Source organism: Leopardus geoffroyi, chromosome D2, assembly GCF_018350155.1.
Source record: "Leopardus geoffroyi isolate Oge1 chromosome D2, O.geoffroyi_Oge1_pat1.0, whole genome shotgun sequence".
Classification (NCBI taxonomy): domain Eukaryota; kingdom Metazoa; phylum Chordata; class Mammalia; order Carnivora; family Felidae; genus Leopardus; species Leopardus geoffroyi.
Genome location: NC_059334.1, coordinates 14,987,933 through 15,001,805, shown reverse-complemented (window position 1 = coordinate 15,001,805; position 13,873 = coordinate 14,987,933). Strand labels below are relative to the sequence as shown.

Below are 13,873 nucleotides of genomic sequence, written 5' to 3'. Positions count from 1 at the left end.
ATATAATGTGTGATTCTTCAGCTGTGCCATTTTCAAGAACGATCAGACTTTGAGTCAGTGTTAACTCTTCCTACCAATGTCCCAGCGGTGGAAGGGTGGGGCCGTGGGTGACAGGCAGGTGGGAGCCTGGGCGCGTGCAGGTGTGCTGACCCCCGGTACAAGGGCTGGGGAGGGAGGAGCGTGATAAGCAGCAGCTGGCATGGGGACGCCAGGGCACGACCATGGCAATGCCCCCTCTGGGCAGGTGCTAATGTCTGTGAGCGATTATGTGGCTTGCATTCGCAGTGAGAATCGGATAAGCCCTCTTTTGCTCTTCTCATGGAATTGGGACCGGACAGATCAGAGATGACCTGGAGATTTCATTTAGGTTAGACCAAAGGCTGAAAGAAATCTTGGGAGTAACCCCAAGACAAAGGCAACAAATTAGAATTAGAAAACAGAAGTCTGAGGTCAATGGAGGAACCAGGATGTGTTCTCCCCCCGCCCCCCATAGCCTGGGGTCACTGGATCACCTGGGCAGGGCGGGAGAGTTTCTGGAAGCCCAGGGTTGGGTTAGCCCAAGCCCTGCGGTCATTGTCTTAGGTCTGTCTCAGAGTATTCTTCTCTTTGGAAGTATCCACGGATTTCTCCAGCTTTTATTTCCCATGTAATCCGCCGTCACCCCTTTCTATTTTCCCTTCGTCCTCCTCACCACAGCCCCGAGGGCCAGATTGAAAAGATCCGGTAAACGCAGGGTTCAGATCTGCCTCCCTCACATGCTCCCAGGTAGAACTAATTGCATAGTCTCTTTTCTGTAAAAGAGGGACTTGTGTGCTTATCTCCAAGGGCTGGTATGAAGATTAAAGGAGATGGTGTTTATAAATCGCCCAGCATGGTGCCTGGGGCTCACACACCAAGCACTTCTCGTCACTTTTCTCTCTGGAACACTCTGCCCAGGTCTGCAAGGGCAACCCAGAATTAACAAGTAACAAACCTGGGGAGAATTTAAAGGTTCTAGGAGTTCGGTGCACAAAAGTTAGTTTCTTCATGGACCATGTTCTCTGACTTTTTTCCAAAATGCTCTCTGGCACGTCTCTCTGTCCCTCTATCCAGACCACTGCATCTTCCTGGTTTGGTTACTAGAACAGGCCCCTCAGGCTTGGCACTGCTCTGGGCATGCCTTTCCAGAACTAGGCTCCTGCTTTGCTGTCCTGTATTATTTCTTTTCAATTTGATGCTTTGATCTCTTGGGGCCTTGCTGATCCAGAAGGAACCACCCTTCGCAGGGTTAACCAATTTTAGATAATAAAGGCCTTCTCTGTGAGCACACCTTTCATATACAGCCCAACCAATCTAGAGCCCACACCTCTAAGCACCTCCTTTCTGGGGCTCTCACCCTCCAAACTACTGTCCTGCTGCCCTAGTGACCCCGGGGCCAGATGCTAGACAACTAGGGCCAGCCTCTGTGCCCCCACATCCACTGACATTATTCAGACCAGCCAATCCTAAGCCTGCTTACCCTGCCTTTCCTGTTCCTTCCTGGGGGAAACCCAAGAAATGTGACTGCTTGGGATTCTGGGAAAGCTGTACTAAAAAGGTGACATCATTTGGTTATAATCTCATGGCGGGTAGTAGGTCATGTGACCTAACTAAGCCCTTCAAACGCACTGCTCAACAGATGGGACAATAGAACAAGCTGGAGTTTGGGAAGGTAGAGATTATCACCTGATTTTTTTTTTTTTCCACAGGGAGCAGGTGTAATTATGATGATAAGCAAACAATGCCCTTGGCCGATTGTTCCCTGTGCCTCTACTAGGGTAACTTACAGCATCTTCCTGCAAGGGTTCCCGCATCATAACCGAACAAGGTGACTGGCCTCGTCAGCACCTTGACAACGTTAGGCTCACGAGGGAAGACGGTGGATCGGAAGCTGGGCTGTCCACCAGGTGCTTGCCTGCTCATCAGCAGTGGCCGGAAAGAGGATGGGTCGTTTGAAAATGTTCTGGAGCACGCTCACTTCTCTCTCCTAACTGCAGTTTTATGAAGCCAGGGTTGTGAGAATTATGCAGAGGGCAGTGTGAGAGAAGACATGACAGGGACACAGGCCTTTAAAAATGAGGGAGAGGGGCACCTGGGTGGCGCAGTCGGTTAAGCGTCCGACTTCAGCCAGGTCACGATCTCGCGGTCCGTGAGTTCGAGCCCTGCGTCGGGCTCTGGGCTGATGGCTCAGAGCCTGGAGCCTGTTTCCGATTCTGTGTCTCCCTCTCTCTCTGCACCTCCCCCATTCATGCTCTGTCTCTCTCTGTCCCAAAAATAAATAAACGTTGAAAAAAAAAATTAAAAAAAAAATAAATAAAAAAAAAATAAAAATGAGGGAGAAACAGTTCTAGAAATAGGAAAAAAGAAACACATCAAAGAATCATTGTAATTTGAAATCTAGAGCTTAAAAGGTTATGTAAGAAATCGCAAAACTAAATAGTCAAACAGTGCTCGGGAGAATGTGTAGCAGTGAAACAGTAAGGATCAAGGAGAGTCAGGTATTAGAATTATTAGTTTGGAGGGGGTAAAATGTTTCAGAGTCACAGGAAACTGGTGATGCTTCAGAAAGAAAGCATCCATAACAGGAATTCCTAAGTTGGCCAAACTACTTAAAGTTTAAAATGAGAAAATTTAATGGGGTGCCTGGGTGGCTCAGTCGGTTCAGCATCCGACTTTGGCTCAGGTCATGATCTCACGGTTCGTGAGTTCAAGTCCCGCATTGGGCTCTGTGCTGATGGCTCAGAGCCTGGAACTGCTTCCGATTCTGTGTTTCCCTCTCTTTGCTCCTCCCCCGCTTGTGCTCTTTCTCTCTCTCCAAAATGAATAAACATCAAAAAAACTAAAATACAATGAGAAAATTAACTATTTTGCAGTTGGGTAATTAACAGGTAGAAAACTATGAAAAACTGCGTATTCAATCAGAATCATCAAAAACCAAACGGAGTTGTTTATATGTGAACAGATTATATGTTGACTCTAGGATGCCAAGAGGGAAAAAACGGTAGTATCATCAGCCAAGTAAACAAAAAACCAGACACATATAAAAGTGAGCCCAGGTGGAAGGGCCCGAGGGAAGCCAGTTCTCACCTGGAAGTCCCAGTCCCTGCATACTCGTGCCAGAAAAGGAGTTAGGTTATGCCAGCACCACCTAGGAACTGGGTGTGTCAACCCCCAGGAATGGCCTCTGCTGGGAGCTGGTAGATTCTTCGTGCAGTGTAGAATTTATTCTTAGGTTTCTGCTAATAAGCTTTCTTCTGAGCTGGAAACGTGAGTAGCACACAAGGCGAGAAGGGAATGTTGGTGATCACAAGATCACAACTCACCACTGTGTGCTGCCCTTACCAAGGACCGGAGTACCCTAACGAAGCTGCTTTTGACCTGGAGCTTTGGCCAAGGAGACTTCGCCTTCACTGTCATTTTTTTTTAAACTTTCACAACGAAAATGTACTTATGCATTGAGTAAGTGATCATTTTTACTTAAACTATTACCTGATTTGTATATTATAAATACTCTCTCTATATATTAATTATACATTCTTGGGACTATAACCAATCCTCTGGGCCACTGGACAGCCTGTCTTATTTAACCGGTGTCTCTGCAGGTATATGTTTGTTTACAGACAGGGATTCCACACAGGTTATCGACATGTAAGCTTAACAGTGGAATGGGAAGATAAGAATTTTAGTGAACCCTTTTCTGTGCTTCTATCCCTGATATTAGTTATTGCTGCAGACACTCTGCTTTCCAAGGTCGCCCCTAACTTGTTCTGATTTCGTGTTTTTCTCTCATTTTCTCAGTCCTCTTCTCCATTTCTCCACTGATGACCCTGCCATTTACCCAGGTGGTCCACTGGAATTCGAGAACATGGGGCTCACCTGGCTTGTGCTCACACTCCATGGCCCTTATTGGTTTTGTGCTGACCTGCCCCTGATACCTGCAGCATTACCCAGGCTCCGCGTTCCCCCGCCACCTCGCTGTGCTGTCCTTTGTCCCTGCTGATCACCGTTTCCCTTCCTCCTGCCCTATCCTGAGGCTCACTATCTCATAGGCAGCCCCATGGAGCCACAGGCCAGACATGGCGCCCTTTTGCGGTGATGGCCAACACTGCCTCTTGGTCACCACGAGCTCCTGAGAAATAACGTTAGGACTTGAGTTGGCTTTAGAGGCATCATTGACCATTGTATCAAAATGGATGATACAAATGGAAAGATTGTGGGCTCTATTTATTTATTTTTTGACTTCAAATAAGTTGTCTAAGCTCTCAGAAACTCAAGGGTTCTCATCTGTAAAGTGTGTATAATAACTCTCGGATTTGAATCTTGTCATGCAATTTGCAATTCTGCATACACTCAGACACACACATGGCAAGTGGCCCTGTTGGAGATTTTGAGCTCACCTACATCCTTTCTAGCACCTCAGTCTCCGCAGGCTGATGGATATGTGGCAGCAGTCCCTTTGCCCTCGTTACCATTTCTTACTGCTCTTCCACAGTGCTGCCATTTTGGGTTGAAACTCGCATTGCAAAACGTGCAGGGTGCTCCCACCTATGACATTCAGGCCATTTGCTAGGATCCTGTAGTTTTTAAATGCAGTGTGTTGATACAGCCCATCTCTCAGAATGGTCATTCCAAGGTAAAGGATCAGAGCCGTGTCCTAACTAGGAACACCGCTGCCTCTCTCTCTTGGGACGTTAGCAAGAAACCATCTGTGATTGAGTACAATCAACAAGAAGCATCCAAAAGGTACTAAAAGAACGGGCTCCTAAACATAAACAAGAAAAGCATGGCCATTTGCACCGCCAGTGACGTCTCACTTCTGTTCCCTCTTACCATCCGTGCCTCCTTCATCGCATGAAGCGAATGTAGCCCACTGTCAGGTTTTGCCGATATTTCTCTTCAAGTCTGTTTAGATTCCCCCGGAGTCTTCTCTCCCTTGTAAGCAACTTTGGTTATAAGCAAAGTAACAGAAGCTGTGCATTCCCTGCCCCGTAGCTACATGGATGGAAGGGATGAAGAGAGTTTATCCCCGTGCGAATCTTTGGAAAACATTGCTGTAAAGCAATGAACTATGAAGACCTATTGTGTGCAAGGTATCTAGAAGTCAACCACTTACTGACACTGTGGAGCAAAAATTTACTTCAAGCAAAGTCAATGTGACCAGAAGCCTGTTTGTTGCCACTTAGTGAATTTCCGGCCCTCCCAAATTTGAAGTCACTTACAACCCCAGTGTCAATTGCTCTCGGTGGACTGGATGGTGCTGTGGTTGGGGAACCCGGAGAGCTTCATAGTTGAAAAGGACCTGATTTCCCCATCAGGGGCTCACGGTCTACTGGGAAAGAGATTAGCCAATAAGCGAAAGCCAGGACTGCAAATGAATACTTGTTTTAGAGGAGAGGGAACACTGTAATTTATTTCAGTATCTCTACTGGGGTGGATTTCAGAAGTTGAGTTTCTTCTTTTGTAGATTTTTTTTAAGCAGGTATCAAACTAACTTGATGGAAAATGTAAGTGTTGTACGACATCATACTAAAGAATGTGAGTAAATGACAATATTTATTCCCTGTGCAGGGTCACAAGAGGTAGCAGTAAGCCGTACCTCTCCCAAACACATCTGATAGGTGGGAGGAGGTTGCCTCACGGTGACTTTCTGTAATGAACTGAACAGGAGCCCACAAAGGTTCTCTGTCTTGTACTCCATTCGGGAGGACTTAAATACCAGAAAAACCAGAAGGCCCAGATCCAGCATGGCATAGCCCCAGATTGGATGTTAGCTAGCATAGCGTGACAGCTGTCATAGTAAGAGTGGCCAAACGGGAAGCCATATTTATTAGGACACTATCATCTGTAGGACTCGCCCCCCTCCATTATACATACACTCCTACGATGCCCAAAAGTCTGTGAATAGCCTCAGAAAATTTAAAGAACACCAAATATGTGAGGTTTATTAAAATTTTGCTACATTCTTCATAGTTTATAATGGATTTGAATATAATTATGAGATTTTTAAATACGAACTTTGCTTCATGATTTATCTGGGGGGTTCAGTTGACTGAACTTGAGTAAACTATTCACCACTTCATTAAAATTCAGTAGCACTGAAGGTTGGTTTCCATGTGATGCATTAAGCTGGCTATTGCCAAAGAATTGCCGTGCAATGGATTCCCCAATATGGCCTGTACCGAAAGCGTGGAGAATACCAATGAAATGCAAATTTAACAGTTCGTCTTCCATTAACAAAAAATTATTTATGTAAACACCAGGAGAAGAAACGGGCTTTCAGTAAGCAAGCTACATGCTGCTGGTTTTAAATCTCTTAGCGGAAACAGATTGCTGGCATAAACACGCATTTACTGCGGAGAGAGATGTAGAGTCTCGCAATGATGATCTCCGTTGCTCGGGGATAATGTTTTAGGAAATGGAGATTCAGTTAACGTTCTCATGAAAAGAGCTGTTGTCATTTGGAAGTGAAAATCACACCCTAACATATTTTAAAACTAGACATTTGTTCACTTTTGTTCCCTACTAGCAGCGAAATCAGGTACTGTGTTAGAGCAGATGGCACAGGAGAGGTGGGCTGCAAGGAAACTGATGTGTTCTACTATCTGCAGAACAGATACTTTTTGAAAACACTACCACGCCCCATAATACAGTCATGGACTTAAGGGCTTTGGGTGAGTCCCACTGATGTGCACCGCCTTCCATCTCCTCCACAAAATCCCTGCCACGGCGGACGCCCTCCCTGGCGTCTCTGTCGGGCTCCTCGGTCTCCTAGCACTTGCACAGGCCCAGAACCAAGTCTGCCATCACTTTCCAGGGGCTTTGTTACGGTTGAGTAAGATGGCCTTTCCAAGAGATCTCTGAGCACGGGAACACCCCTCCCGATGCCTTGCTTCTCTCATGGCGGTTACGGGCCCCGGTCTCCCGTCGTGTGGCAGCTTTGCTCAGTCCTCAGAGTAAACAGTCACTTCCTCCTGCTTCCTTCTGTGGCGTGAACATCATTTGGCACGCTGGCCCCATCTTTCCTGCTCTTCCCCGGATGCCTCCACCTGTCCCCTTCCCTCTCTAGCGCGCCCCGACCCAGCACGCCACGCCGGGAGCAGTCGGGTGTGCAAAGGCCACACGGCTCTGGGCCCCGAGGCTCAGAACGACTGTTCCTAACGCTTTTGAGAATCTAAGATTCCAGAATGTCGTCACAGAAAAATGGACACATGGGTGGACCCACTGCAAACGATTTCAGCAGGTTTCTGGGACTCCCTGCAGCGCATTCATAACCGGAGTGCCTTCTGGGCCAGCAGATAACCTCCTGACGGTTGTGTTGACATTGTGCGGGGGCAGAACCGGGAAAGCTTCTATCACCGATACCTGGGCCCTACCCCAGCAGGTGCCACAGAGCAGGGAATCGTGGCATCTAGAGCCGAAGGGTTTTCAGAGTTGTTTATTTTTAAGGGGGATATGTTTTAGAAATCAGGGTTTGAAAGAACTTTTCGGTCATGACCACACATAGGAGGTTTGTTCAGAACCCAGCTCCACAAAAAACTGCGTTTTTAAAAATTTTTTTTTAATGTTTATTTATTTTTGACAGAGAGAGCATTAGCAGCGGAGGGGCCGAGAGCGAGGGAGACACAGAATCCGAAGCAGGTTCCAGGCTTGGAGCTGTCAGCACAGAGCCTGACGTGGAGATCAAACTCATGACCTGTGAGATCATGACCTGAGCCAAAGTCGGACGCTCAACCGACTGAGCCACCCAGGAGCCCCCAAAACTGCGTTTTGTTGGGTTTTTCCTGAACTGACTTGTTGCGGCCTATTAGGCCTTTCAGGATGAAGTGCTCCTGAAATTTTAAAAACAGGACACAGAGGGGCACCAGAGTGGCTCAGTCAGTTGAGTGTCGGACTTCGGCTGAGGTCACGATCTCAGCGTTCATGGTTTCGAGCCCCATGTCAAGCTCTGTGCTGACAGCTCAAAGCCTGGAGCCTGCTTCGGATTCTGTGGCTCCCTCACTCTCTGCCCTTCCCCTTCTCACACTTTGTCTCTCTGTCTCAAAAATAAGTAAACATTAAAAAAAAATTTTTTAAAAACAAACAAAAAAAATAGTACACAGAGCCTCAGCCCCCTGGATTCTCTCTTGCCAGCATTTGTTGGACAAATAGTCTTTTGAATGGCTTAATTTGGGCATGATTCAAACCTAGTGGAAAGCCAAACAGACCTCTGTTTTGACCATTGGCCCTAATGTGTTTTTTTCTTTAATGTTTGTTTAAGGGAACTTATGGCATCTTGGAACCTTCAGAAATAACAAAGAGGGAGTAAAGGCTAAAAAAGGTTACAGTTGGGGGCATGGGTGGCTCAGTCGGTTAAGCATCCGACTCTTGGTTTTGGCTCAGGTTGTGATCTCACGGATTGTGGGTTCGAGCCCCGCATCAGGCTCTGCGCTGAGGGTACGGAGCCCGCTTGGGATTCTGTCTCCCTCTCTCTCTCTGCTCCTCCCCACCTTGCTCTCTATCTCTGTCTCTCTCTCAAAAATAAATAAACGTTAAAAATTTTTTTAAAAAAAGGTTACAGTTTCTGAGTATGCCATTTAGCCAGATAATGGAGCAAAATATTTTAAAAGAAACGTTCCATCCTGTGGCTTGGTGTGCTTAAATCTTAATTTTTTCTTCTTTTGTGATGTCTTTATCTTCATGGAGTCTTCTTTGCCTGCCCATAGTTCAGCCATCCCTGTTAGAACTCTAGTTCTGTGAGCAGTCTGTTTTGGATGCAAGTGTAGACTGGTGTTTGGATACTAATGAGGATCCTGGGAGGCAGGGGTGGAGGGGCATATCTCGTGTGTTTTCCCTGCTGGTCTAGGACAATGGGCATCAGCCCCTTCTCACACAGAACCTCTGTCTATTCCAGCCTGACAGTAAATTCAAAACCAGACTTGGATGTGTTGGAAAGAGCTGGTCAGGTTTTGTCAAGGGCAATAGCATCCTCTGTTGAATTTTACTGCAGTAAAAATTCTGATGGAGCCTTTAAAGTATCAGACCCTTTGGGGCGCCTGGGCGGCTCAGTCGGTTAAGTGTCCAACTTCAGCTCAGGTCATGATCTCACGGTTCATGGTTCAAGCCCCGCATCGGGCTCTGTGCTGATGGCTCAGAGCCTGGAGCCTGCTTCAGGTTCTGTGTCTCCCTCTCTCTGCCCCTCCTCTGCTTGTGTTCTCTCTCTCTCTCTCTCTCTCTCAAAAATAAATAAACATTAAAAAAAAAAGTATCAGACCCAAAGACTGATTCTTTGCCTAGGTTTGAGGGGGCAGGGGTGGGTGGCAGGCACTTGTCATTTACAGATGTGTTTTCCGGCCCCCTCTTCCTTGCAGGTTATGGCCACACTGTGCCCTTGTCAGATGGAGGTAAGGCCTTCTGCATCATCTACTCGGTCATCGGCATCCCGTTCACCCTCCTGTTCCTGACGGCAGTGGTCCAGCGTGTCACCATCCATGTCACCCGCAGGCCTGTCCTCTACTTCCATGTCCGCTGGGGCTTCTCCAAGCAGGTGGTGGCCATCGTCCACGCCGTTCTCCTCGGGTTTGTCACCGTGTCCTGCTTCTTCTTCATCCCGGCGGCCGTGTTCTCCATCCTGGAGGATGACTGGAACTTTCTGGAGTCGTTTTATTTTTGTTTTATTTCCCTGAGCACCATCGGCCTAGGGGATTACGTTCCTGGAGAAGGCTACAATCAAAAATTCAGAGAGCTCTATAAGATTGGGATCACGTGTGAGTAGCCAGGCTCCTGGACCCTACTTCCTTGGCCTCTTTTGCTATTCCCACACCCCTCCTCACCTACCAATGAGGAGTCATTCATAAAAGCCCTGATCTCTTTTTCACCGATAAATCTGCAAACTCTTTATGCAGAAATCTTACTGCTGAGACTTACTTTTTCCCAGGTACTTAAAACTGCTGATCAGTTTCTTACTAATAACATGACTGATCAATTCCCTACTAATAACATTAAAAATTACAGCGTAAAAATGCACCACACAAAATATACTGGATTACCAACTTTTAATTAAAAAAAAAAAGTTGCTATTTTTATCAAATGTTTTAAGTTCCAGAAAACTAGGGCTACAATGTAGCCCATTAGCAGTCGATCGTGTTTTTCAATTTACCAGGAAAATCTTAAATTCGGATGGCCAGTGGTTTACAATTTTTAAACAGTTTTTTAAAATTCGGTATGATATGGAAGGGCACCTGAGTGGCTCTGTCGGCTAAGCGTCTGACCAGCTCAGGTCATGATCTCACGGTTCGTGAGTTCGAGCCCTGTGTCAGGCTGTCTGTTGTCGGCACAGAGCAGGCTTCGGATCCTCTGTCCCCCTCTGTCTCTACTCTCCCTCTGCACATTCTCTTTCTCTCTCTTTCTCCCAAGGTAAATGAGTAAGAACTTAAAATTCAGTAGGATATGAAGAACTTAGAAATTCTCAATTTTTGTGTGCTCCTTTCTTATCTTTTGCATCTTGATGTATAACAGTTTGCATTTCTGCTGTCTCAAGATTTTTTCAAGACTTGACTCATGTCGTGTCTCCTAGGAAATCGTAATAGATGCTCTGTCCTGGCCCTGTCTTGTAGTCTTAACCTGACAACATGCTTCGTTGAATTATGTATATTTTCACAGCTCCATTAAACCACGGGCTCCCCCAGGACAGAGACTTCCCTCACAAACCCCAATGCTTTGAACAATGCCTGGCTACCATACGAGTTCCATAAATATTCACCAAGTGGTTACAAGGATGATTTCATATTTCCTCCAGTTACCGTAATTATTTTCAATGTCCACATAATGTTCCATCCCTGGCTATACCATAATCTAACCGTGCCATGGGGGCATTATAAATAACACTACAGTAAATATTTTTGTACGTTTACACTTTTTCTACTTTGCTGTCTTTCCAAGAAGTGGGATTGACGGCCCAAAGTGAATATGCCTGTCCTGTGACTCACAGAACACAGTGACCCGGTGCTTTCCGAATGGCATTATGAGCTCAGACCGTTCCCAGAATTATGTGGGCGTAACGGTTTCCACTCTCACAGGGTGGTATAGACCCGTAGCATTAGGGAGGGTCTTGTTGCACGTGGTACCTCTGGTAAACATTATCTCAACTTTTTTTTTTCACCCATCAGGTAAATATTACCTCCTTGTTTTAATTTAATTTGTTTATGACTCCGAGAAGTTGAGTGTTTCTGAGATTGTGTTTGCTAGCTCTACTTTTCTCTTGGGTTTATAGTCTTCTCGTAAATTCTGCCCAACTGTCGCACGCCTCAGTTTTTCACATGACGCTAAATACTTTCGGATCATCTTCACACTCGTAACAACATGAACCGGGTTTTCTGGAGCCGTCTACATAGCATATGTGCTGACCGGAGCAAAAGAATATTCCAGAGGCATATTGGGTTGTGGATAGGGTAGAATCCCACAGTTTTTACCTGAAACCCCATGGATATTTTTGCCAGTGCTTGATCAAGGCTTCACTAAACACTAGATAAAGGAAAAGGAGGGGAATTGTCAATGAGTTCAACAATGTCATTGCTATTTCTAAAATATACCATGCTGTCATCAAAACTTAATAGCCAAATTCTAAAGATGCTAGAACCACATCTCCGTGCATTCTTGAGATGGTCCGCCTCCTCGTTCCCACTATGCCGCTCCTTCTAGCCCGCTCATTTGTTTCCTGACAGTCCTCAAGCATTTTACCAGTAGGCCATGAAATTGGAATTTTTGCTATTTTTAGTTTTCATTTCCACTTTCCTGTTCCTTTCCATGATGGATTTTTTTTTTTTTCTGGAAACCGATTTTAAATGTGTAGGAACTGAGTTAAAAGCACCATTTCCCCCTCACCGAATTCAAAGAACACCACTCAACCTGAATCAACGGGTTATCTTCTATTTCGGAGTAAGAAGCTGGTAGAGTCGACCGGTGAGTGTGGTCCGTGTGGCCCCAAAATAAGTGTCCCACAGTGGACAGCTCAGTGGGCAGCTGGATCCCGGTCAGGTGCAAATCGCCACACGCCAAGACCTGTTCCCTGTCTGCATCCATTCCTGGAAGGATTTTCAGTTAGCTTATTTCTCTCGCTACACTTCTTATTCGGTAGTGGAAATACTGACACGAGTATTGAGTGCTTAAGAAAGCGTCAGCCTCTGTTCTGAGCACTCATGGCCATCAAAAAGTCTTCTGATGTGTGTCACTGGCTTTTTGAGAGCCGCTGATTATGAGGCCGAGGTGGAGAGCCCTTCCCCCGGCACGTTACCCTTGTGTGGCAGGCATTGCAGGATGCTACTTCCCTTTAACGATGCCAGGTCAACCCCATCTTTTTGTTTCCTCAAAAATTACACCCTGGGATCCTGAGCATCCCACGTTTGCACAAGGGTAAGTCGTTCTTCATTTTCCTGTGGGTAACCCGTCTTGGAGCCATGGACCTCAGAACGTTCCTAGAAATTCAGAAAGCGGCAATGACTTGATTTCACGCACACGCTTTCCGTGGCGTCCCTTGATTCATCCGTGAGTCGATCCCACTGAGACACTTTTTTTTTTTTTCTCACTCAGGTTACCTTCTGCTTGGCCTCATTGCCATGCTGGTAGTTCTGGAAACCTTCTGCGAACTCCACGAGCTGAAAAAATTCAGGAAAATGTTCTACGTGAAGAAGGACAAGGATGAGGATCGAGTACACATCATAGAGCACGACCAGCTGTCCTTCTCGTCCATCGCAGACCAGGCAGCCGGCCCGAAGGAGGACCGGAAGCAGAACGAGCCTTTCGTGGGCCCTCAATCCTCTGCCCACCCCGACGGCCCCGCAGGCAACTAAGGGCTTTGCCGTGTTGTCTGGGAGCAGCCGGGTGAGGGCAGCGAGCAAGACCCTTTGTCTTGTTTATTTGTATGAGAACGTAGGCACCAAGATGGTATTTTAACAAATACCTACTGTCCAAAATATTTACAAAAAAAAAAACAAAACAAAAAACAAAAACAAAAAACAAACACACAAAAACCCCCCCAAATAACAGAACAAAGGAAGCTTTTACTCTGGAGGACTGTCTAATATCCGAAGAAATGGGATGTGTACCTATGATTCCCATGGGACAAAATTACCTAGACTTTGCTAATGGGTGAAGAATACTTGAAGAAGTGTGCTGCGGTGGAGAGAAGTGGATTTTATATTTTTAATTGGGGATTTGGGGATTTGCATTTAAATCGTTTTAGCTGATGGCTAAATAGAACATTTATATTTAAAAGCAAAAACAAAGAGAGAGAGAGAGAGGCATAGAGATGTGTTTTATAAATAAGTTTATGTGTACCAGTCTGCATGTGCCCATCCAAGATCATTATTTTTGTAGAATCTAACTTAAAACTATTTATAATGAATAGGTTGCCATTAACTGTGTACAAACAAGTCCAAATATGTTTATATCTTGTACATAGAGGGTTTAGGTCACCAGATCTCAGCATACTTCTTAACCCAAGATTGTAGATACTTTTCCTTTTGATTTCTCTTTATACTGAAGAATCGAGAGTTGCTACAATAAAATAAGGGAAATAATACACTTAAGAGTGAGTTACTGTCATATTCTACAATAAATGTTTCTACCCTTTGCATTGGAATGATACCAGATGTCTAAAATGTCTGTAAGCGTTTCTCCGGAGGTGGACAAACAATGAAGAATATGATTTGTAAAGGAAGTTATTTTGTGATTCGTAGTCACCTAGTGCGAAAGCCCAGATCGTGAACACAGAAGCCCCAGATGAACAGATGCTGGCAAATTAATCAGAGAGTTTTTAATTTGCAAGCTGACATCAATAAAAATCCTAGCTGGTTGCAATCTTTATGCTTTAATGTATCAA

General features: G+C 45.6%; 1 protein-coding gene across 1 annotated transcript in view; it reads left to right on the top strand.

Annotated features, from left to right (window-relative positions):
• The window catches only part of KCNK1 (potassium two pore domain channel subfamily K member 1), a 54,098-nt gene extending 40,518 nt beyond the window's left edge, over positions 1–13,580 (top strand). Inside the window, exons 2-3 of the mRNA XM_045437337.1 lie at positions 9,366–9,761; positions 12,583–13,580. Of these exons, the coding sequence (XP_045293293.1) occupies positions 9,366–9,761; positions 12,583–12,842 (656 nt within the window). The 3' untranslated portion in view covers positions 12,843–13,580. The remainder of the gene's footprint in view (positions 1–9,365; positions 9,762–12,582) is intronic.
• Positions 13,581–13,873: the final 293 nt, after the last annotated feature.